Source organism: Orcinus orca, chromosome 3, assembly GCF_937001465.1.
Source record: "Orcinus orca chromosome 3, mOrcOrc1.1, whole genome shotgun sequence".
Lineage (NCBI taxonomy): Eukaryota > Metazoa > Chordata > Mammalia > Artiodactyla > Delphinidae > Orcinus > Orcinus orca.
Genome location: NC_064561.1, coordinates 153,858,488 through 153,883,964, shown reverse-complemented (window position 1 = coordinate 153,883,964; position 25,477 = coordinate 153,858,488). Strand labels below are relative to the sequence as shown.

At 44.4% G+C, this 25,477-nt stretch overlaps 1 protein-coding gene across 2 annotated transcripts in view; it reads left to right on the top strand.

The window, feature by feature from the left end:
- Positions 1 to 1,384: 1,384 nt before the first annotated feature.
- Positions 1,385 to 25,477, top strand: part of EGFLAM (EGF like, fibronectin type III and laminin G domains) — a 170,659-nt gene continuing 146,566 nt past the window's right edge. For both annotated transcript variants that reach the window (XM_004265980.3, XM_049708705.1), the window contains exon 1: positions 1,385 to 1,703. In XM_004265980.3, the coding sequence (XP_004266028.1) occupies positions 1,607 to 1,703 (97 nt within the window). In that variant the 5' untranslated portion in view covers positions 1,385 to 1,606. The remainder of the gene's footprint in view (positions 1,704 to 25,477) is intronic.

Here is a 25,477-nt window from a genome sequence, read left to right as displayed (position 1 = left end):
TCTAGCCAGGGGGGATACTTCACTCCTAAAAGAGGAGTAGAAATCTTTGGGGGGTGGGGGGGGGAGGGAGATACATTGGTCAACATTGTTCCCTCCGGGTCCCCAAACCCAGGTTAACAATGAAGGGCCAGGACGCCAGGAGCCTCTGCCACGCTGCCAGGTGGGGCCGGGCCAGCACGAAGTCCCGCGGGCCAGCGACCTCGGCTCCCTCTGCGGGGTACTTCCTAGGGCCTTTGATGTTTCCCCAGGAACTGGCAAGGGTTGCGTTTCCCTCAAGGTTTATTCCCTCTTGGTTTATTTATTGTATCTGCCTTCTCGTCTCGCTGGCTTGAAGATCAGCACGCAGCTGTGCAACGGGACTTAAGTCCCCGGGTGTCCTCTACCAGCGCCACCTGGAAACCCGGCAACAGGCGCATTTTACTGAGTTCTCTGGCAGCAAATCCGGAGAGGAAGGGGTCTTTTTCGGGCCAGCTAGCCGATCTGGGAACCCTGGTCCCAGGATCAGTGGCCAGGACTCCCCGTCGGCCTCCAGCCCCAGCCCGGCCGGCGCGCGCCCCCTCCCAGCCGGGTCTTCTCGGTCTGCCAGGGGGCTCGAGCTCGCTTCCTTTCCCCCCGCAAAGCCAGGCTTAACCCAGAGCTTCATCTCCTCCCCTGGAGGGTCTCAAGTTGCCTTCCTCTGCCCGGAGGGCACCACACTTCCCCGTGCCGGGCCCTAATCTCCACCCGGCCTTTCCAACAGAGTGGCAGGCTTCAGCTCTCCATCTGCGCGCCTTAAATCCCATTTATCTTCTTAGCGCCTGTGTCCTGGCCGGCCCCGCCCCCTCTTCCTCCTACGCACCCTCCCCCTCCCCCCCCCCCCCCCCCCCGCAAATCACAGACCCTCTCCTCCTCCCTCTGCTATCCCCCTTACTCCTAGTGCGGTGGACCGGCTAGAGCAAGCTTTGGAGGTGTTGGGTAAAGTACCCGAGGAAGGTGGAAGCGACCTAGAGGGGCGCGGCCGGAGGAGAGTATACCAGGGGAGGGGGAGGCGCCGCAAGATATCAGGCTCAGGACCAAGGCAGAGGGTCCTGGACTCGCAGTCACCTAAATCCTGCCCTGCGTCTCTAGCGGTTGAAGTCGGCCCCTCCTAGCGCCCCAATCTAGGTCACCAGCCGGGAAGGGCTGAGCTGGGGGTCGCTAGAGGGGTGATGCGCGGGCTCTCTGCCCTAGAGGTGGGCGAAGAGTAAATTGTCTCAGGGCCTGCCCCTCTCACTTCCACTAGATTGTAATTCCATCCCTGGGTCGGTCGAGCCTCCCTCCCTCTCTCCCGCGGCCAGCCAGTCCCTCCCCGTCGGCTTCCCCTCGCCGCCCCCATCCCCGCCCTCCCCCCCGCCCCGCCCGAAAAGCCCTGCTGCTCGAAGCCCGCTTCACTCCCGCACGCGGACCTCCCGGCTGCTGTCCTGCCTCCGTGGACTCCTCCGTGGTTCCTGGTCCAGCTCCCTCAGCCCTTCGCCTCCTCACCTCGGTCAGGGGATCCGCGGGGGCTGCGTCTCCCGACGTATCTCAGGAGACGCCCTTTTCCTGTGCGCCCAGGACTTGGTGAAACTTCTCAGGCGCCCGAGGTGAAATGGATTTAACCCAAGGCGTCTTGCTCCGGCTCTTGCTCCTGGCTTCCAGCCTCGGACCCGGCGCTGTGCCGCTCAGAGCAGCTCACAGAAAACCAGGTAATGCGCTCGGTGCTCCCGGGAGCATCACGTCCGGAGCGCCCAGGTCCCCGTCTCTAGCGAGGACCCAAAGCGGGCAACGCACCGCCTCTCTCACCCCTGACCAGCGGCACTTAACTGGGTTCTTCTCTGCCCAGAGCCGAGAAAAGACGCCAGCCTCGCCCTCCCCCTCCCAGGACAGGCGGTTCCAGGGATATTTGTTTGTTAAAAGAATGATCTATTTTCCAGACACAGTAGAGGTGGAGGGCTCTGTATTTGACCACAGAGAGCTGAGAGTTGGGGCAGCGATCACGCTGTCTCAATTACAAGGATTGCAACTGTGCAAGAAAAGTCAAACAGCTCCTCCTGTGTCTCTAAACAGCTTATTGAATTCATATTGTTCAGAGCCCAGCGATTTCCTGTTAAGTGTCTGAAGATTTGCCTGGTGTACCCTATGCCCATCTCCAGTCCTTCCCACGCACTATGTAGGGATGTGGCCTCTGCTGTTAGGATCCTCTTCCACTCTGGGGCCGTTTTCTCAGAAAGGAGCACCCAACGGGTTAATTTTTACCGTGATTTGAGCTCCTGTCTTTGCTCTGCGATTTAAACAAAGATGTACAGCGTTGTGGGCTATTACAGTGAACTGCTGAGAACTCGAAACACACTAACTTGCATTTTCTCTGGTTACACAGGTAGGAAGTCTTACTGTGTTTTTGCCTCCTTTGGTTTGGCCTGTGTGGTGAGATTATTCAAAGTAGAACATTCTAAGCAAGAAAGTTCTAAACACTGTTTCTCGGATAATGATTTTTATTCCTCTTTGCTGAGACTATATTTAGAATTCTGAAAAATCTGTTTTTTCTTAGTTTACTTTGCAAGCGGGGTTGTCTTATGGTAGTAATTACATCGTATGAACAATGGAAAACAATATAACTATTCGAATGCAGTCTGCAAAACTTTGCAGAAAGCACAGTTTGTCTTCACAAATAATGTTGCCGTTAGAAAGAGACAAACAGGGGAAATTTATCAGGGCAAAGAAAATCATCCTGGCAGGTTCCCATATGGCTGCTTAAATATTTTCGCTGCTCCAGGATCTCTCCACTTGGAAATATGACTTGTTGCCTTTCTGCTCTGGAAGATGCCTTCACTCTTCAAGCTGTATCTATTATCACCTGCGCCTTGCTACCTGCCTTGAAATTTATAATTGTTATTATCATCTGAAGCACACTTAAATTATGAGCTATTTTAGTCCCACTGGTCATTCACTTTGGAGAAAATAGCAGCAGTCCCAGGTGATATTATATTAAATTGTTTCTTTCCTACCTGCACGCAGACACACATCTTCAAGGATTTCAATGAAGGGCTTCTTTCTAACTTTCCTCCTTAAGATACCCACACGTGATCATCTGCGTTCTGTGGGTTTATTTACATAAAACCATCCCGTCACAATTTTTGAACAATGCATTGTTATACCTGTAGTTCTTAAGCGTGAGCAGTGTATGTAGTGTTCTTTTAAGGATAGATTTCAATTCGTTTAAGCAGAATTTTTTTAAAAAGTATTTCACAAAAGCCTGCTGTGTAAAAACTGCTCGTATGGTTCACCATATTTCCTTTCTTATTTTCTGTAGTCCCTCTCCTACAGATACTTCCTACCTGGTTCATCCAGGGTTTCTTTCTGTTATTCATGCCATGAATATGCCGTGTTGGTCTCTTTGGTTTTATTTGAAGCATAGATAGGGTTTTGACAGTGGAAACTCTACATTTTAAATATTTTAGCACATTAAATATATCAAATTTGAGGTAAAGGAGTGTTTGGACTAGGTTCAGCCTAGGAGAGTTTTTCATTACTTTATAATTTTATCCAGACACTGGCTCTCAGGTTGGAAGGCTGCTCAGATGAAAATGACAGCTACTTCATAAACTTTGGGGGCAAATATCCTCCTGGGCTCATTTACAACCCTTGGAAAGATTAGTTTTTGATCCGGAGAATTGGTCCAGATTAAAGACTGAATGTGCCCCACTTGGCTCCGATGTGAACGGCCGCCAGCTGATTTATAATCTTCCCCAGACACCAGCAGATCTTGCTAGTATCCATACAGGAGTTTCTTTGTACCTTGTTTCCTCAATAGAAATTGATTTGTGTGCAGTACTTTGAAGGTGGCATGGCTACCCCTAAGGTGTACTGCAACAGTCCTGTTTTATTTGGATGACCCTGTCTTTCTCCTCACCCTCCCTAAATCTCCCTTTGACAAGTTCGGCTTTGTTGGAGAAGTCTTGGATTCAACATCCACCTGAAAATTTCCCATCCCCATCTACTTCTGGTGAGAAAACAACCAAGCAGCAGCTTCAATTATGAGTCTCATTTGGGTCCAACATAGACAACTTTTCCTTCCACCAAGATAGCTACTCCTCTGTCCCTGAGTGTTAATAAAGAAAGCTCTGCGTTTGCTGAGACTCACAAGGAAGAACAGTTCGCAAGTTAAGTCAAATTAAATAATAATGAGCATTAATTAATTGCTTTCTACACTGTCCTAAGAACTTGACACATACTGATTTATTTAATCAACCCAACAGGTCTGCGAGATGGATATTATTATTACCCCTGTTTAACTGAAGAGGAAATTGTGGCTTAGAGAAATTAAATATCTCACCCAGGGTCACCCAACTAGTAAGAGCCTGGATGGGAATGCAGGCTCTGATACCCAGGAGCAGAAAGGAGTCCTTAGCTGCCCGGTTAGGAGAGGTGTGCAACCCCTCAGGGAGGGCGTCTTCCCCCTGGATGAATGGGGGGGGGCTCCCAAATTCGAATCACAGACCTGGCAGGAAGTGAAACACCCTATTGTACAGCTGGGCTGAGCATGACCAAGGGACTTGCCCAAGTTAATATCAGAAGCTCAGCTGGACTAGTACCCAGACCCCCTTGAGTGGTTTCCAGTTCTTCCCTTACCCAGAGTCTCACCAGGACATGCAGGGAGGACTGTTGTGCCTCTGATGTAGGGCAGGGGGGAGGGAAAAGGAAATCCAGACACATCTGCTGGGACCAGCATGTGTCAAGCCACGTGTGTTCCCACAGGCAGATTGCTAACTTAACGGTGTTAGCTTAACTCTCTGGCACAGAGAGAGGGGCTGGAGGGCTGCCTGAGGGCCCTGCCTTTCCTCTGCCTTTCCGGCTGCCTGAGGTCCCAGGGTCAGTGGGACAAGGTCAGGTCAGGGTTCAGAATTCAAGGTTTTCCCCTGGAGGACTGGAGATCAGTAGTCATTTTGCGGGGGGAGATGCAGGTCTGTAATCTTTTCCTTTCCACTTTTCCCTCAGTGTTTCTCTATCTGAAAAAGTGGATTAAAACAAAGATCCAGGGAAACTCAGAAAGAAAAAAAAACAAAAGACTGGAGGGGCAGAGCAGAGTTAGCGCAAGGGCAATGTGCCTTGTCGGTTGCTGGTGCGCTGACATGCGCCTCTAGGTGGTTTCTGCTGCTACTAGTGTGAGGCTGAATGGCTAAAGGGTCAAGCAAAGGTCAGGGCTCATCCTCTTCTACTTCCCCCACCCACCCAGGATAACCTGAAATTCACAAGAGATTGGTTATGTCCTCACTCAAAGCTCTCACCCAAGTCCCTTTCCCAAAGCATGTAATCTGGGGGGGCTCAGCTCTTCCGGATGTCACCCCTCCCTTTCCAACCAACCCTACTCCTCCACAAGGCTCATCCAGATTGTCTTGTTTCTTGATGAAAACTGGAGCGACAAACACCCTAAGAGGGATTATATATATTTCTCCCCAGCACCTAACTACTAGTGTCCAATGCAGTTCTGGCACCATAGCAGAAATATTTCCCTCTGATCCTTCCTTCCATCAGCCCTCCTACCCTCCCATTTGTTTCCACATCATACCTCATCCCTATAAAGAAGCCCCTGCCTCTCTTTCTCTTTCTCTTTCCTTTGATCCTCTATGAGGTAAAGGGACACAGAGAGGTCATGGTCAGGAGTAAATGTGTGTAACATGAGGCAGTACTTTTTTCTCAGAATTCTTTCTCATGGGAGAGTGACTTGACCAGAAAGGAATTGAGTGGTGTTTCGCTTTTTGGTTTTATTTTTGTTTTTGCTTTTTGTTGCTTCCCTGAGCCCAGGGCTTTAATAAACTTAGAATTCTTTGGGGAGTAGCTGTCCATCTGTTCACGGGTTACTGTAGCTCAAAAGTGGTCCAGTGAACCAGAGCTAGATTTCTGGAAAACAGGGACTCAGGTGTCTGAGGTGGAGGTGGGATCTCAACTCCTGCAGTGTTATCCTCGGGAGCTCCTGTCTTCTCCTACCTGACCCACTAGGCAAGCAGGACTGTATTTCTCCCAGCGGACTACATGAGTGACGTGATATCTCGATTGCAACAGAGAATCTTTTGAGCTGGTCAAGACCCTTGCCACTTGTTTTGGTCACAGCAAGTTGCAGGTATTAGAAGTGCACCTGCTATTTCAGGGATAAAAAAGGGAAAGGGTGAGGAGATGCTGCAGAGACTAAATAGCAGTTTGTAGGAGAAACCCCCCCAAACCCATCTTTGATTGCATTGGTTGTGAACCGTCGTTCTGAAGAAGGACCCCAAAGTGTGCTTCAGCCTCCTGAAATGAGCTGGAAGACATTTGCTTCCTTGAAGTGTCCCGATCTCATGGGATGGGGGTCTGGGCCTGGGGGCAGAGAGAGACTCAGGTGAAAATCAAATCAAATTGCTGCCAGCAGAGGGCGCAGTTTCCAGAGCTGGCACAGAGCGGATCTCAGACTTCTGATCCAGGCGAGTCACCGCTGAACTTCCTATGTGGATAAGAATTCTTGGAGTGCATCCCAGACATCTGCTTTTTTAAACAAGAACCTCAGGTCACTTGGTGCATGTGGTTCACAGTCCACACTTAGGGACGTGACGGAGGAGAACTTGGGCTCCTAGCATAGCCTCCCTGCCTCCACCCCAGGTACTCTCCGGTACCCCGACAGCCTCCACTTCGACAGCAAGCATCTGTATTACAGCCAAAACAACCCCAGTGTTTAGATTCTCTGCCGGGTTTCCGAAGGTTGGATTCGGGACTTGAGATCCTCTGAAGGCCCATGACGGACATCTCTTCTGGGCAGGTCGTCCTTCTACTCACCCTCTTTCCCAGTAACCCCGTCATTGAGAGATGGCTGCACACGGCAGGACACCCTTCAGTAGCATCAACAAAGAAGCCAGGCTGTATATGACCAGCCCCTGCCCCTCATTTCCCCCAGGCCCATTCCATCCCCGCTCCCACGCAGCTCCTTCTTTCAGGCAGGCTTCTCCTGGCCGAGCCGGAAGGCTTGGGTGAAAGCACAGACTCTGCTATTCGACAACTTTGGGTTCAAGTTCTGACACTTCTTTTTTATTATTATTATTAGTTCCTTGGTGACATAGGGCTAGTTATATTAGCTCTGTAAACCTGGGTTTCCTTGTCTGTAAAAATAGGATAAGGAAAGAACCTACCATTTAAGGATTAAATGAGGTAATACATATACCAGGGCATTAAAAAAGGATTAGAAGCCTGAAGCTTGAAGGCAATGTTTATGAAGTTGGGATTGTTTACTCTGGAAGGGGGTGTGGGTGGGAGAAGAATGTGTGTATTTCCAGGCATCAGAATAATTAACATAGACACTTATGAGTTCATGTACTTTTTTTTTTTTTTTTCGCGGTACGCGGGCCTCTCACTGTTGTGGCCTCTCCCGTTGCGGAGCACAGGCTCCGGATGCGCAGACTCAGCGGCCATGGCTCACGGGCCCAGCCGTTCCGCGGCATGTGGGATCTTCCCGGACCGGGCCACGAACCCGTGTCCCCCGCATCTGCCAGGCGGACTCTCAACCACTGCGCCACCGGGGAAGCCCGAGTTCATGTACTTTTATCCTTTCTTGTACATGTTAATGTATGATTGGTAGCATAATTCTAATTTTACTGAGTTGTACAAATTTTTAGGTAAACTGACAAATCAGAAAGACTCTTTGGTCAACCACATGCCTTGATTTGGGGTTTGGAAATGTGGCTGTGAGGTTTGTGGTCTTGCTGGAGTAGATTCTTTTGAGAAACAGTATCCCCAAGGGTGGTGGACAATTTTTTCTGGTAATTGTCATGTGGAGGTTTTGTTCCTGAAAGAGAATCATCCAGGCTGACATGTGACTGGGAGTCTGTGAAAATCTCCATGAAGCTAGAGAGCTAAGAAAGGGTCAGGGTCTGCTCATTAATCATCAGTTTGGAGTAATTTATGAGCCACTACCAGTGACATAGAAAGATAGAGACTGGGCTCCATTGGCTCTTCCTTTTCTTATTAATGATTCGTGCACTTCCAGAGCTGTAAAAAAAAACCCCACTTACCCCAGATAACCCCACCAGCTTATTTTAAGAATCAAAGGAAATAAAGCAGACTAGTGCTTTGAAAGAACCGAAGTGTTACACAAAGATGGGATGTTACTAACTAATAATACTCACACTAATTATTATTACTTTAACCAACCAGACCCACCAAGGACACACTTTCTGAAGCGTTGATCTCTTTTCCAGTCTCTTCTTCCCCATCCCCGTAAAGACACTTGAAGATTCTTTCTCTGTCTGACTCTGCAAATCCTGAGCAATTTAAATCTTAACACTTGTGTTTGCTGACAGGGCACCCAAAATCCCGAATCAGATGTAATGCAGTGTTAATGCTATTTATTTCTCTTGATGCAACAAGTTGATATTAGCCAGTTAATGGTTTACATTGTGCAAAAGGAGTTGTATCAGCAGGCACTTTTCTGTAGCATCTGGGCAGTTGGAAACATAATACTTAAATACAACCTGAGTTTAAAGCCTTCCTTGGACAGATGGCTAATTTTATTGATCTAATCTTACACTTAGGAATAGGTCCCATGATCCTTTGCTGGTAATTCTTAGAGTGAGCAGAGACGTAAATAAACTGGATGAGGGCTGTGAATTAGACGCTTGTTTGCTTGTAATTTATTTTTTAAATACTTCAGTATAAACAGTCATGGTGTGAATTACTTTAATCTCTACCCTAAGGGTGCTTAATTAACATTTGAAGTAATCCAGGGTAGAAGGTACCGCTCTGGCATAAGAGTTTACATCTTTTTTTAATGTCTTGGTGGCTGTGTCATACCAGTGGTTAAATATTTTGAATTCATCTCTGTGCTGCCAGGAGGCTACACTCCAGGGCTGGTTAGTTACCACTTGAAGAACTTTACTATAATGTCTACTCTCAAAGGTGGCTGGGCAGATATTTCAAGTGATGCTATCAAAAATCCAGCCTAGAGGGTTTGTTAATTAGCACAAACAAATTATGTTAGAAATAATGTTTTCATTGGTGAAATATGTGATTGGCTAGAAAGATTGTACATGCCCCTCTATTTTTGCATGGACAGAGAGTAACAATTCAGGAAGCCCAAGAGTCAAGCTGCTTTGGCGTCGGGCCAGAGCTCCATTCAATCCTGTGTCTTCCTCACTTAACAGTAGATTCCTTTGCCTCATCGGTCTGGATGATTTGTTGATCCTGCCGTTAGAACCCTGATGCATCTGCCTCAGCAAGGTGCTTGCAGCTGTAGCAAACAACTCTAAATCTCAGTGGCTTGACATAAGATTTATTTTTCATTTACTCCAAGTCCAAAGTGATCGTTTCTTGTTGGGCAGCTCTCCTGGGCTGCCCTTCTCCAAAGGGTGACTTGAAAATCCTGAGTCACTCTGTCTTTAATACCTTCATCTTGTAATGCCACCATCTTTATTTTTTATTTTAATTAAAAAAATTTTTAATTTTTTTATTTTTGGCTGCATTGGGTCTTTATTGCTGCACGCAGGCTTTCTCTAGTTGCAGTGAGTGGGGGCTACTCTTCATTGCGGTGCACGGGCTTCTCATTGCAGTGGCTTCTCTTGTCGTGGAGCACGGTCTCTAGGCACGCGGGCTTCAGTAGTTGCAGCATGTGGACTCAGTAGTTGCGGCACGCAGGCTCTGGGGCATGCAGGCTCAGTGGTTGTGGTGCACAGGCTTAGTTGCATGGGCTTAGATCTTCCCAGACCAGGGATCAAACCCATGTTCCCTGAATTGGCAGACTGATTCTTAACCACTGAGCCACCAGGGAAGTTCCCCCCATCTTTAAAATGGGCCTCCAAGGTCTCATGGAAGGTAAAAAGAAAGAAGGCTTGTGTGGGAGATGTTTATGTGTCGGGCCAGAACGCGGTCACAGGGCCTCAACCTAACTGCAAGGAGGTCGGGAAATGTAGTTCAGCTGTGTACACAGCAAGACAAGGACCAGACATGGCGGATTGTCTCTCATGCAGCGCTTTGGAGTTCCTAAAAGAACAAACAGGGATGTTACAAGAGTAAGTTATTTGAGAATTTTTGCAACTTCCTGCCCATCCATTTTTCCTCTATGTGGCAGAATTTGGCCTAGAATTTGCTTTCATTGTAGTGTACAACGTGGCTGAAAAGCAGATAGTTACCGCCTATCTTAACTTGTTGGAGGCTACCGTGATTTAATAAAAGATCCTAAAAACCAGGCAGCCAAATTGACTTACATCAGTTTGCAGTAGGGTCCAAAAATAGGTATATGTTTACGTGACTACATGCTGTTTGTTGCTACATATTTCCTACATTTTACAAAAAGTAAAATAAATCCCTTTTAAAAGATAAAATAACTACTCAGTGGGTTAGAGTGAATTTCGAAGGAACGTCAACTAGAACTTCAGTTTTTACCAGTTTTCTAGAAGTTCCTTCTATTTGTATCCCATAACAAAAAGGAGTATTCGTGGTAGAATAATTTATTCAGTGAGAGATGCATCTTACAATATAAAAATCATTTTTTAGTCACCACAGCCTGCTTTGATGGGGATGAAGATGATCCCCCCAAAATAAATTGATATGTTTTGTTGAACCACTGCACTTTTCAAAGCACTTTTAGAGAAATGATCTCGTTTGATCTTGTAACCCTTGCCCCACTGGGAAGTCAAGAGCTGATGACTTAGCAAAGAGGAAACAGGCACAGCCAGGACATGAACCCAGGTTGTCAACCCGTAACCCCTGACGCTTCCCATCAATCCAGAGATTTTCTTGCAGCTGATGGATAAGAGCATGATCGCTGTGATGGCCCTGAGTCTAGCTTTGCAGCCAGGAGGAACCTTGCCAACAAGACTCACCCGCGTTTTACTTGCAGAGGCTCCATGCCTGTCACAGGACACTCTGTAGAATGAACTGGTACTGCTTTCAGTCATATTCCTGACTGGTTGGTGTGTGTTTTGCAGAATACGTGATGACTGAGGGGCTGTTTGCAAATGAGAAGCAGCTGTAGTGGCTGGAGGATCGCTCCAGAATCCTCCCAGTGTTTCCTACAGAAGATCCTTTTGGGGTCTCAGGGACACCCAGGATACTCAGCCTGGCTTTGTTGTTCCTCCCAGCTTCCCATTCCTCCACTATTTAGCCATCTTCTTTAGTGGAAATAATATTTGCTACACCTTCAATGGGAGTATTTCAAGGTTTATCATTCAAGTCTCCAGGCTTTGTGGTAGTTTCTTCAGCATCTTTTTGATGTTCTAGGAGTTCCTAATGGCTGTAGTTAAACAAGTAAATCATTAGGTTGGAAAAAGAGGCCTTCCTTTGATCGCTATTTTAGAGTAATTGATGGACTTTGGCCACAACCTACACACATAACACACATCCCTGAAGCTTGGAGGAGTTGTAACAAGAATCCAATCAAACAGACATGGGCTTGAATCCTAGTTTTAAAATTGATGGTTGCCTGATCCCAGACAGAGTATTTAATCTCTTCATACCTTAGATTTCTACCTACCACAAGGGTTTTATCTGATGAATCAGTGAAATAAAATGATGACTGGAAATGCAGCTAGGAAAGTACTTAAACATTTGGTACATAACGGGCACTCCAAAGTTAGTCCATATTAACTAGGTTCTTTTTGATTTATAGAGTTTATGTAGTGGTAGAGATGGTAGTTTTCCCATATTTGATATAACCACAAATATTGACAACATTGACACAAATGTATAATTGAGCTCAGGCTCCCATGAAAATGGAATTGAAAGGAATTTCATTTCCTTAATCTCATATTATAGATTCTTCAAGTTTATATCATCAAATGATGACTTTTGGTGTCTAGATCAGTCATAAAGTTCATTTTATTGATAAAAGATCTGGAACCAGCATATAGTTTAATAAAAATAGCTCACATCCTTTTTGGCCTTTGTATAAAACCAAGAAGAAAGATCCTGTATCAAGATTCTATATAGCTACTATAGTAGCGATAGATTTTCATGTATCAGCTCTATGGTTCTGCACCCCAAAAGAGGTTATTTGCAGTTGGAATATAAAGAAAATTTTCCTTAGCTACCTTCTTTACTGTGGTATTAGCTAACAAGTATAAAAGATGCTATTTCTATGACATCTGCTCTCTCCCCATTTTGAGTCAGCCATACTCTCTGCCAGAATGCTCTTTCTAAAATGCAGTTCTAATCCTGTCCCTCTTGGGTTTAATATTCCTTTCTGGCTCTCTACTGCCTTCTGAATTCTAAAGCTGAGCATCCCAGGTCTATTGGAGTATGGCCTCCACTTCCTTTTCCTGTCTTCTCACTGAATACATAATCTGTATTCCAACCAAGCTCGATTATTTGCTCTTCCACAGTCCTCCTCTTTGCTTCCCAGTGGTGGACCTGTCCGGTTGATCCATCCCCTTGGAACATCCTTCCCTCATCTCTGCCCAAGGAAATGCAGTGACCCTTCCAAGCATGGCTCAGTGCCGTTCTGTGAGGTCTTCACGTACCCTCCCAGCCAGAAGCCCTTACGCTTTTCTTCCATTTTGTCTTGTATTATGTTTTTGATGTACTGACCCATGCCTTGTCTTAGATTTGTAACTTGTGAAGGAAAGCCCTGTGATGTCTTCACCTGTGTGTCCCCTCCAATGCCTGCTGGAGTGTCTTGCATTCAGCTGGTCTTTCCCAGACAGCTATGCAGTGGAAAACGATGGTCTCGTTTGGGGCAAATACTTTTTAACGTGGTGTGATTAATTTGATCGTGTTCCCAGCTCCCAAATTCACTTCCTTCCTCCCTCATGATACAGAAAAGGTGTCATTTCTCTGTGCCAACATTTCTTCTCAACCTGAGAAGACATTTGAAAGCCCACACTGCAGTGTGATTTAGAGAAGGAAATGGCCCAGGAGTCAGTCTGTAGCAGTATATAATTTAAATCCTACCTCCATGCTGCCAGGGGCTATTGGAATTGTGGGTTTTTAAGGAGCATCTGATCGAGTCCACACTGTGAATTATGTCATTTTCAATACCCAGAGAAGAGGTAGAGTTTGAAGTAACATGTGGGGCTGCCTTAGACCTGCTTTTTATCATGTTTTGGAAGGTTAAGAAGCAAAGGCAATAATGCTGTTTACTCATACATCAAAAGATAGCGGGGGAGGACGAGTTAAAACAGTCCAGTGTTCAGTTCCCCTCCTTCTTCCAGTTGTCTTTGAAAGCAAAGGAACATGAGATGTGTGTGGGAATGGCATTGGCGGTATGATAGAAAACGTCAGGTTGCAGGGGAAGGGATAAAGCCAGTCCATCTCTCACAACGAGATCTGACTGTGAGGTTGGGAGGAAAACAGTACTCAACAGTCTTCTTCAGTTTTATTGTGCTGACCCTGGCTTACTTACGAAGATCAATTCTTTAATCCCTGGAAAGTAAAGCAGCCAAAAGATAGAGTGTTTGCAAAGGTTCTTCTGGTCTTTGTTTTGTAAGGACTGTCATACCTGATAAAATGTATGCTCCTGGGAGGCCCAATTGAAAGCAACCAATTGATTGACCCATTCACCAATTAATTTCTTGATATATACATACACATACATATATATATGTATGAAAAATAAACTGCATTGTAGTAGAATTAAAAATGAACAAAGTAAATGATATGATGCTGAAGCATTTAAGGGGAAGTAATGTCTGAAATTTACTTTGAAATACATCAAAAATCAGATTCACTGATGGAGACAGGGATAGATTGTTGACATATGTGTGATAAAAGAAGTATAGTAAAATGTTTACGGTAGCATCCATGTGGTGATTATACACATGTTCATTCTAAAACTCTTTCACTTTTCTGTAGTGTTTGATTATTTTCATAATAAAGTGATGGAAAAGATGAACTAAGTATTAAGGAAACAAATGAAATGACTACAAAGTTTTTCCCACACAGAGTGAGGGTCCAACATGCTCTGCTCTGCACCCAGATAACGATGGGTTTTCTACTTTCGTCCTGCTCTTCCCTCCACATTTCCTCTCTGCTCTTCTCTGCCCTGCTCCTTGCTGCCCGGGGCTGGCCTTACTGCATCACTCAGGCTGCTTTGCCCTTTGGCTTTTTTGGGTTCAGCTAACGAGAGGCACCGGAAGGAGATCAGAGGAGAGCAGCAGAGAGACCCTGGTGTACGTCTTGCCTGATTCCACCCTGCTTTGGTACTGCTTCCCTGGCAGCAGTTGTATTTCTTTAAAACTGCATCTCCTGGCTGTCCTTGGCTTCCAACTCTGGCTGGCGCCAGGAGCAGTATTTTCTCCTCTTGTACTTTCTGCCCTGGGTACCGGCAGCATTTCACTGCTGCTGGTCTCTGGGTGTATCCACAGCCCTAGTTTTTTCTCAGAGCTGTTCATACCTCTGTAAGATATCTTTTAATTACAATCTTTTTAGATTAAGTAAATTCTTCTTCCTGCTGGGACCCTAATTGCTACCTTTGGTACCACTGCTTTGTGATAATATGCTCTGTTTCTACTATTTTCCTCCTTAGGTGTAACCATGAGGTTTTGATTTGTGTTTAGCTTGCCTTCAGAACTCTCTGAGGATCAGGTCTGATTTAGCTTAAGGATGCCTGCTGTAAATTCATGAAGTAACTGCAAGAGCAATAGAAACCTTGATCTTTTGAGAATGAGCTTGTCCTCTGGGCCCCAAATCTGCTGGCTTCTTGGCTAAGAGCACATTGAGATTGCTGTGTGGTATTGAGAAATGATTGCAGTGATGTCCAGGGTTCCTAATAGAAATTCTAGGAACTCAGAGGTTTCTGGAACACATATGAAATGAATGGAAGATAATTCTTCATCTCTTGAGAAAGCCCCCTGAACCCAAATTAACCTCTTACAACTCCAGGGAATTTGACCTAAAGGGGAAGACCACGGCGAGCTTGGACTTTCTCCCACTTCTGTTAGGTTTGTTGCTAGTTTTTATGATGAGGATATTTTTTTCAACTCTGTTCTGATTTCTTGGCTATAAATATCTTGTACCTGATATTCTACAGATCAATGCTTATTATTCAAACTTTAAAGAATTAATTAGGCAACACTTATTGTCTTCCTTTGGATTTCCCAGGAACAGACCATAGGATAAAGATTTGAATTAAAATAAGTTATATGAAAGGTGAAACAAAACAAAACAGAACAAAAAAAAAAGAGTGGGAAAGTGAGACAGGGAGTCCACTGAAAAGGCAGTCAATGAAGGTTTTCTCATCAAGTGGGTTAACACTGTGATGATTAGAGCTTATACTCATGGGAGAAACTCTAGAAAATGGTAGAGAACACATAGCACAGAGTTTTCCTACCTGAGGGGTGAGAGAGCTGGGGTATTTACATCAATTCCATCTGTCACCAGGGGAGGGCTGCTTCGGGGATGGGTGTTAATTTCCTGACACTTCTGGCCTTGCCAGGCTTATGGGTAGAGCAGTTTTCTATGTCTTCTGAGAAAATTCTTAGGCCAAAAGGTGCAAAGATTGGTAGCTAGAAGTGGGTTGGCCAGCTCTGAAGTGGTGAAGCCTGAGGGATTATGGTGGGTACTAACAGTTCTTCTATACCCATAATTGACGAATTATATTTGGAAACTCAAGACTGAATGTCATTTACCATTTTGATGGACAACCTTGCTCCCTCCCCTGCCCCCACAAGGAGTTTATATATTATGAGAAGAAGGGGAAAGATGTTTGGATATTCCAAGGAATTCGAGTTCTTAGTCTCAACCTATATCAAGATTTTCAGGGGAAAAAATTTATATTGCAGTACAAAATGGACTTTTGATTAAACCAGCACTCCAGTTGGAGATATTCAGGAAGGGTGACTGTTTGGGTTTTAGATTCAAGAACTACCGTCACCACCAACCACCCTCTACCCCCCCCCCCCCAGTTAAAAGCTTTATTCATTTGTGCTAATTGAGAAGGCCAGCAGAAATTGGAGTCTTCATTGCTTACGGTTATGCTCTGTTATTTAGAACTTGAGTTTAGGTTGTTGATTGTTACAGTGGGGAAGAACCCACATTTACATTTAAAGGCATGCCTTGTGCCTTCACAAAGCAGTAGTGACAGCTAACATTTATATAGTACTTGCTATGTGCCAAGCACTGGTAACAGCACAGTCTCCTAAGGCTGGCATCATAGGATCCAAAAATTTTAGCACTAGAAGGGACCTTAGGGGTAGCTGTCTAAACCTATATGGCTTAGTGAAGGTAAGTCACTTGCCTGGGGTCATGCATCTTGTTAGTAGCAATATCAGCACCAGGACCCAAGCCTTCTGACCCCTGACCTAGTGCTCTGTCTACTAGACCCACCACCCCTATGACCATGGGGTAGGTAAAGACTCATGTTCTATTTTCATTGACTATCTCTTTCTTTTTGAACTTGGTCTTGCTTGTATGTTTAGAGGTAATGAACCCTTAGCCCAGGCTTCTGTGACAATGCCATGCCTGGAGAAACAAATGATCTATGAAAAGGCAGCCCAAGCTACCTTCTCAGCTCAGCTCCTTGTTTGCTCCAAAATACAGGGTCTGTGAGAAGCACCATCTTCTAAGCCACAGAGACCCACAGATAGACAGACAGTGGTATTAGGGCAGAGAAAAGAGTACATTTGTATAGGATCAAAATTCCCATCTGAAATTATTTCCACAGCATGATTTTAAGTGAATCCTTCTAAGAGGCACCGTTGAAGGGGAAATTGAGGGGAAATTTGTGTCATAAGACAGTGTCAGTGGCTTAGTTAATCACTTGGCTTGCTTCTCATTGTTGGGGATAACCTTGAGGAATTAATCCACTATGGCAAAGTTCCAGGACATTTTTTAAAAACACAATTAGAGTCATTCTTTGTCAAGACTGACTTGTACAGAGTTGATCCTTTAGGGCTGAGGTTAGCAAACTTTTTCTGAAAAGGGCCAGATAATGAATATGTTATTTATTTCATTTGTATTTATTGGGTCTGTATTGCAACTACTCAGCTCTGCCATTGTAAAGCAAAAATAGCCAAGGGCAATATGTAAATAAATTTACATATGTTTCAATAAGGCTGTTTCAATACAACTTTATTTACAAAACAGGCAGAGGGCCACATTTTGCCAGAACCCTCGTCAGCCAAAGCCTTCAGGTGGTGCACGTCACCAGGCCTGCTGCTTTCTTTTGTTTGCTGCCTCTATGGTGTCTGTATTCATTATTAACATTATTGATAACCTTTTTTTTCCTGATGAAAGTTTCTTGTGTCCTGGCAAATAGCTTGATTCAATTCCCAAACACAACAAAGATGGGGGTGTTACAGCAAGTCCAGGGGAGTTAGCCTTAGACAGATGTGAGGTCATCCCTCAAGCTCTCCATTTGATATAGGTAATGGGCCATATATGACTGTGTCCAAAATACACACACATAGAAAGCATTGTAGACTTGAGCCATATCTTAGAACCCCCATTCTGCTCATATTTTAAAGTAATGACAATAACTCTGTCTTAAAGGAAAAATAAGGGAGTTCCCTGGCGGTCCAGCGGTTAAGACTCCTCGCTTCCACCGCAAGGGGTACTGGTTCGATCCCTGGTCAGGGAACTAAGATTCCCACATGCCTCGAAGTTGTTATCAAGAGTAACTATTCTCAGGGCTTCCCTGGTGGCGCAGTGGTTGGGAGTCCGCCTGCCGGTGCAGGGGGCGCGGGTTCGTGCCCTGGTCCGGGAGGGTCCCGCGTGCCGCGGAGCGGCTGGGCCCGTGGGCCGTGGCCGCTGGGCCTGCGCGTCTGGAGCCTGTGCTCCGCGGCGGGAGAGGCCACAACGGTTGGAGGCCCAAGTACCTCAAAAAAAAAAAAAAAAAAAAAAAAAAAAAAAAGAGTAACTATTCTCATATAATTATGGTAGAAACTCTCCTATCCGCTCCAATTTGGATTGGTCAGTTAATTGGAAGAGTCAGTTAAGGGGACAATTTAAATATAGATACATTTTATTTTCAGTTGAGAGATAGTAGTGGGAGATTTATTTGACAATGCTTGGATGTAAGGATAATGCTGCTGCTGCTGCTTCTTTTTTTTTTTTTTTAACATGGGCCCACTGATTGGAGTTCTTAGTCATGCAGCAATAGGGCATTATCTGAGTATAGCAAGCTTCCAGATTTTTCAGTCTTTTAGAGTAGCTGCAGTTGTTGCTTAGAAAACACCTTTATTGAGTTATCCCAAAGCAGTCAACCTAGTTTTTACAGAAACAATTTTTTCTTGTTATATTTGTATTTCATCCATTTACAGAATGGAAGGCCATGTAATTAAAATAACAACCAGGAACAATGCAACTGACCCTTGGTAAGCATACCACTCAGCTGTGGGGTGAGTGGATGCCCAAGGGCCACACAGAGAGTGGAGCCCTGCCAGCGCAAGCCTTCCAGGGCACTGGGGCCATCAGTATCAAGGACACTTGAGAGGAATCTAGGATGTTGGTTAATACAGGAAGTAAGTAGGACTTGCTTTTGTTCACAGTACTTTAAAAAGTTGTTTCATTTGGGTTTGTTAAGACAAGTTTCCTGCTCACTTGTTCAAACTCGTATTTTGCACAGGCAATTTCTTTGCAGTAGGCTGTACACAAGCTTCTGCCAAACCCTGATGAAATTGTCAACTAACTTGGCTTTGGTGGAGTTCAAATCAATGAAATGCTTTTCAGTGAGTTGAGTACCCTTCATCCGTGAACCTGTGTCTTCTCTAATGACACATGTATGTAAAAAAAAAATACAGTCATTAGTAAACTATTTCAGAATTAAAAAACCTTAAAGACTCATACAGCTTTACTACATGCCAAGTATTATTTCAAGTACTTAGAAATAATATACTTTTATTCCTCTTAACATCCCTTAGATGTAGATCTTATCTCATGACCATCTTGCAGATGAAGAAACAGGCAGAAATTTGAATGGCAGAGCTGGGCTTTCTTCTTAGTCATTTCTTTCTGCCTCTCCAGAGCTGAAGTTGCCTGCAGAGGATGGGTTGGAAACTTGACCCAAATGAGAACTCTGACAGCCAGATCTTTTGCATCTTATAGTTCTCTCCAATAAGCACAAATGATGGGGTTGTCAGCCAAGTGTATCATGAGGTATCAGCCCAGGGGTGGGGTGTAAGGTAAGCACAACTTCCCAAATCTCCAGTTCCGCAAGGAAGACACATTTGACTTGGTGGCCAAGTCAAGAGGAGGTCCTGCCAGGTCATGAGAAGCCCTGAGTAGGAGCTGACAAAGCCTCTTTAATCCTCAGCCAGAGACCCTGAAACTCCAGCATACTTAGCTTTTATGGATATAAAATTGCTGTTTGAAAGCTAGATCACTGGACTGAATATCTGAGTGCAGGGTACTGTGTCACCAGCACCATCTTGCTATGCGTGACCCAAATTTATAAAATCGTGAGCAGGCATCACTCCTGAACTGTAACGTGGCACTATGAAATGATGACCAACATATGAACATGCTCAGACAGTCAGGGCTGATGTAAACAGACCAAGGAGGGGTTGAACACAGCAGGCCTGGCCAGAGCCTACCACAGAGATCAGGCAAATTAAGGACTCCACCAATATATTAAGTGGTTTTCGTTGCCGTCAGACAAGAAGTATCTATGAAGGCAACGACAGAAATATAGGAGACTGACAGATTATGATGAGAGTTCTTATGTGTATGGTGTTCAGAGTTGGCAAAACTCTTGTCTATATCATTAGCATTGCTACTGGTGATAGATTTTGGAGTCAGATAGAGCTGTTTTACAATCCTGCCTCTTAGACTTGTGACTTTAGGTCAAGATCCTTAATTTTTCTGAAGGTCAGTTTTTGTTTCATGTGTGAAATGTGAATAAATCCTTTACCTTTCGGAGTTTCATTATTAAAGCCTATAATGCCTATGAAGTGCCTAGCACAGAGCCTAGTTTGTAGTAGGTTTAATGATCTCCTTTATACATCTCTTTACACAGAAAGAGTCACAGGAGTGGCAGGACCTGACCCTATATCTTCTGATTCTTAGGTCAGTCGTCCTTGTCCTCAATCACATGTTCTCTAGAAGCAGGCACATTTCTGTTTAATGAACTGTAAGGCAAAGGATCGATCCAGTGAGAATGGGCACCCAACTGATAGAAGAAAATGAATCAGTGCTCTGAGTTGAGACGCAGAAGTGAGTATCATTCATCCGCTGAGTGGGGCGGGGGGAGCAATGACAAATGAACGTGCTTTTGGCAATCACTTACTCATGATTACATATTCATTTATTTATTCAGCAATTGTTTATTTAGCAAGGACTATATGCCAGGTATTGTGCTAACTGCTGGGAATAAAGTGAATAAGAAATATAGTCATTTCTCTAAAACTCATTAACGCTCTGCGGAATTCCAAAGGTATAATGATTCCTGTTGGAAATAGAAATAACTTAGTCTGTAATTTAACTATATTAGATTTAAATCGTCTGATTAAAGATTACAGAACTAATTATAAAGCTGAAAGATACATTATGAACTTCTTTTTCAGTATAATTTCTTAATATATACCATTATTAATTTATTTTTACATAAATGGAAATTCAGTGCACACGTTAGATGGTCTAGAGATTTAAAAAGAAACTGTTAAAGATAAAAGGTCTTAAATATATGGTAAGGCTGTTTTATTGTATTACTCAATTTTCTTGACATTTTCTAGGACTTTTAGTATATTTAGTAAAATAGCTGTAACTTCTGAGGTTACGAAAGAAAGACGGTCATTTTGAAAATTGGAAAATGAAAAAAACATATTGCTGGGAAAGAAAGGACCTCCACTTTAATATTATTTACTTTCATCTTCTGGTCAAATAGAAAGCCCTTATTTTGCAATTGAACTTTAACTAGGAAAACTAAATAATTTCATAAAATTTTATCAAAGAGTCTGATTGAGGAGTCCATATTTAAGGTTGAGAGTGGAGTTTTCAATTCCTGAGACTTTGGTCCACAAGTTGAGAAAATATAGGGCTCCTATCAGTTCTTGGGGAGAAGTGGTAGTTTTTGGTTACAGAATAAAACTTAGGGCAACCTAAATGCTAATTTTTCATGTGGTAAAACATTCTCAACTATAAGAAGGAAAAAAATGACAAGCATTTGCTTTATTTTCCTTACAAGTTACATAATTCAGTTGTCTAGACAATATTACATTAACCATATTGTTGAGTAACCCCTCCTCTGGTTGTGTAGACCAGATGTGTGTCATTTCTTCAATACTGGGGCAGTTTTAAGGGGTAGGAAGAGTACTGGGTTATAAGCCAAGAGCCCTGAGTACAAGCCATCCCATCATTATGTCCTATAATTGGGTCCATGATCACCACACATTATTATGAGGGAAATACTAGGGAAACCCTTTGTTGCTTACCCGTTATTAACCCCCAATTCCTGCCTTCTGTGGAGGGGGGCATAGGAAGGCTTCTTTTGACGGTACTGTATAAAGTAGAACGTCTTTAAACTCATGTCTTATACCAAACCAGCCTCTCCACGATCCACCCTTCCTCTAGACTTGCCTTTTTCTTTTAAGATACCATCTTCCAGTTTTCCAAGCTTGAATCCCAGGAGTCATCTTTAAGTCCTTTTCTCTTCTCCCCTACTTGCTGATTTGTCTTCCTTGGAAATTGCTCTTTTATTTCCCTCCCTCCACATTCCAGTTTCTAGATCTTAGTTCAAACTCTTCTTACTAGAGGCTTACCATAGACTCCTAACTAATCTTCCTTCTGTCGTTCTGCCTCCTTGCCATCTGTATTAGTCAGGGTGAGCTAGGTTATGCTACAGTGACAAACAATTAGAAAATCTCAGTGGCTTAAAACAAAATTTACCTGTGGTTTATGTTATCTGGTTATCATAGATTCTAGGGGTTGACTTCCATTGCCTCTTTACTCAATGACCCAAGCTCCACTCTTTAGAATTTCATCAGTTTTCCAAGGAGAAGGGGGTGTTGGATGATCTTACTCTGACAATTAAATGTTCTGTCCCAGAAGTGACACACTAACTTCCGCTCACAGCCATTGGCCAGAACTAGTCACATGGCGGACATGTGGAGTCCGCTCACGTGCTTGCAACAAGTGGAGAAATGGATATTGAGGTGCACTAGGGGGCTGCACTGTTCCATCCTACAGTGAAGGCCAGAATCCTCCACTAAAGACCAAGTCCTCCAATGAAGGCCATTGGAGTTTCTGCAAAGCACCCCTTTACCTAAAACCTTTCAGCCGTTCCCACTCTATCAGATGACCTAGAATTCATGGATCTCTAACGTGTATTGAACAACCAATAGTTCTCAAGCCTTTGCTATGTCAGGTACCCTGCTACGTTCTTTAATCCATTATCTTATCTATCTCTTACAACAAATATTCAAAGTAGGCTTTATTATCCCCATATGACAGATGAAGAAACTGAGACTTAAAGAATGTCCTAGTTTGGGTTTCTCCGAAATCCGACCACGTGGCAAGGACTTGGACACCAGAAAGCCCAGTGAGGGAGGGGGCTTGTGATAACAGCAAGAGAGGCGTGTCAATAATGGGACAATGAGTGGGTTACCACAGGGGGCAGCTGCAGACCCTCTGAGAGACTGCAGAACAGGGCTCTACACCGCGGGCCAAGGAACTCCTATACGTCATTGCTTGAGGGCTGCTCTTGAGATGTGAACTCCCCAGCACCTTTGCCCTACCCTACCCGCAGGCCAAGCACATGCTATCAGCCTTCTGCAGACGCAAGCAGGTTGCCAGTTTTCTGGAACAGTGTTGATTCCCTGAGGGGATATGGGCATTGGCAGCTTCTGCTAGAGAGGTGAATCTACTTGCCCAAGGAATACAGTGAATACGATTTAAATCCAAATACTCTTGTCCCCCACAAGACCTGTCCACACGGACCTGTCTGTCCATGGTGTCCGCACGGACCTCTCACTATTTACTAACACTGGAGGTGGATCCGGGCTCTAGCCAAAAATGTATCACTGACCACTCTCCAAGCACTCTTGTCCTTTTTCTTTCTATCCCTGGGTTCATACCATTTCTTTTTTTTTTTAAATAAATTTATTTTACATATTTTTATTTTTGGCTGCGTTGGGTCTTTGTTGCTGCACGCGGGCTTTCTCTAGTTGCGGCGAGTGGCTACTATTCTTCGTTGCAGTGCATGGGCTTCTCATTGTGGTGGCTTCTCTTGTCTCGGAGCACGGGCTCTAGGCACGCGGGCTTCAGTAGTCGTGGCTCGCGGGTTCTAGAGCGCAGGCTCAGTAGTTGTGGCGCATGGGCTTAGTTGCTCCACGGCATGTGGGATCTTCCCGGACCAGGGCTCGAACCTGTGTCCCCTGCATTGGCAGGCAGATTCTTAACAACTGCACTGCTAGGGAAATCTCATACCATTTCTTCTGCTGGGAATTCTCTCTGTTCCGTGCCTCCTATTTAAGTTCTATCTATATTCTCTGCTCAGCTCAAACGGCGCCTTCTCCGTGAAGCCTTATTTGATCATCAGAAATTCTGCTCTCCCCTCTCAGCCCTACTGTGGTCAGTTTCACTCTTCTAGCACTTCCCCTGTCCTTGCTTGCATGGCAGAGATGCATGGACAGGTCTCTCTCTGGATTAGACTGTAGGCTCCTTGAGGGCATGAATCCTATTTTATTCAGTTGCTTCGAACACTTGGTGGAATAAGGTAGATAAATATAACTGTACATGTGCGCACGTCCCCATGCACATTCATTTCACCTTCAGTCCAGGTTGGCTGAATTTGCCAAACATCACACTGAAGTCTGGACTCCGGGGGGAGGTGGTTTTCTGCTTTTCTGCTTAATGCGCCACCATCAGCTTCTCTACTCACCTGACTTCCAGCCCCTGTGTTGCCACTTGCCGTGTCCGCTCCGGAGAGGGACAGGCGAAGGAGCTGACCGATGAGGACACAGTGGCCTCCAGCAGTTTGTACACGTCATGTCTGGGGGATGCGTACTTGTCATTATTCCCATTTGAAATGGCAGCGGAATGAAGATGCTTTGCCTAGTTCAGGTGACATGACCAGGAGAGTGTAATTAACCTTCAGGGGACACACCATATCACCACAAACTATATGCCAAGAGTTTCTAGTGGTTGGGAGGCAACAAAAACCTTCAGCTTTGCGTGTTCAGAACTTGGTTTACCTGCAGTCTTGGTGGTGCGGTGAAGAAGGGAATTCCACCGGCCTCTCCCTGGCTTCCAAAGAGACACTCTCCTGTTGCTGAAGATCACCTTTCAGATTTCCATTGCCCACCGGAGCTCCATGACAAGAAATAACAGCAGAATAGATGGCCCTGGCCTCCACAGTGTTGCTGTTCCTGTGAGCTTTTCTCATATGGCAATCCCAACCCCTCCTTGGGAATACTGCTGTTCATTTTTGAAACGCTGAGCCCAAGGACGCACTTTGGCCACAGGTGGTAATTCATTCTAAACAAAGATAGGTGACCTGTCTCATCTTCCCCCCCGCCCCCAATTATGGAAACAGATTATATTCTTAGTCAAATCCTTTTTGAAAAAACTATATAATAACTTGCCTTAACAACTTCCTGCACAGAAAATTCTTAATTATGCAGTGGACCAAAAAAAAAAAAAAAAAGGCATTTTCTTTTATCTGTTTTGAACGAGTTGCCTTTCAATTTCATTGACTGCCCCTTTGTTCTTATAGGGCTAAGAGTTTGTTTGAAGAATGGCTTTGTCGTGTTTCCTTTGACTGTCTCCATGGCCTAAATAAAAAGTCTACCAGAAAAACACTGAAAAAATCAGCTTCTTAGTTGTGAGTCTCTTGCAAGAGCCGACAACCTAAAAGTTTGCTTTTATCTTTCAGATTCTGAAATCCATCCCATTTATAAATCGCTCATGTCCCCCCATTTGCTGTTTGACACTAACCAAGTACCCACAGTCAGTGAGTTAATCATTATTCCTGTATCACAACCACAAAGATTCCAGATGTACAAAGGGGACAGTGCTCACATGTATATGTATAGGCAATTTAAGTCCACTTTGCAAAGGTATGTGTTGATATTAGGAGAATTTTGTATATGTATATGTAAGCAGATTGGCCAGGGCTGGGAGGGCGGGCAGTGATTAATCAAGGTGAACTTTCTGGAGGAGTCAATGTCTGTGCCAGTGTTGGAAGGAAAGGGCATAATTCCATAGTGAGTCATATAAACACTTATTATTATTATACTTGGTGAGATAGTTGATATTTTCACAGAGAACCATTAACAATTGTTAAAAGTAAATCAATTCCTGCTCTCCGTCTACCCCTCTCTCTATGGAACATACAACAGAGATTTGCCCTTGTGAAAAACTGCTCTGTTGGAAAGCTCCTTTCCTGTGTTCTGTTTGTTTTTAGGTTGCAGCTTTTATTTCTGCCTTTAAGCCTCTGACTCCATATGTTTTTCATTTCCACTCAGAGGAGTTAGGACTGCTGTTGACTGAGAATGTCTAGTCTAATAAGGCTTTTTATTTTTGACCTTTTAATTTGTCTAGTGTTTCAAACTACGAAGACCCTTTGCTTTCTAATCTAGGCTGGTTTGTAGTTGTC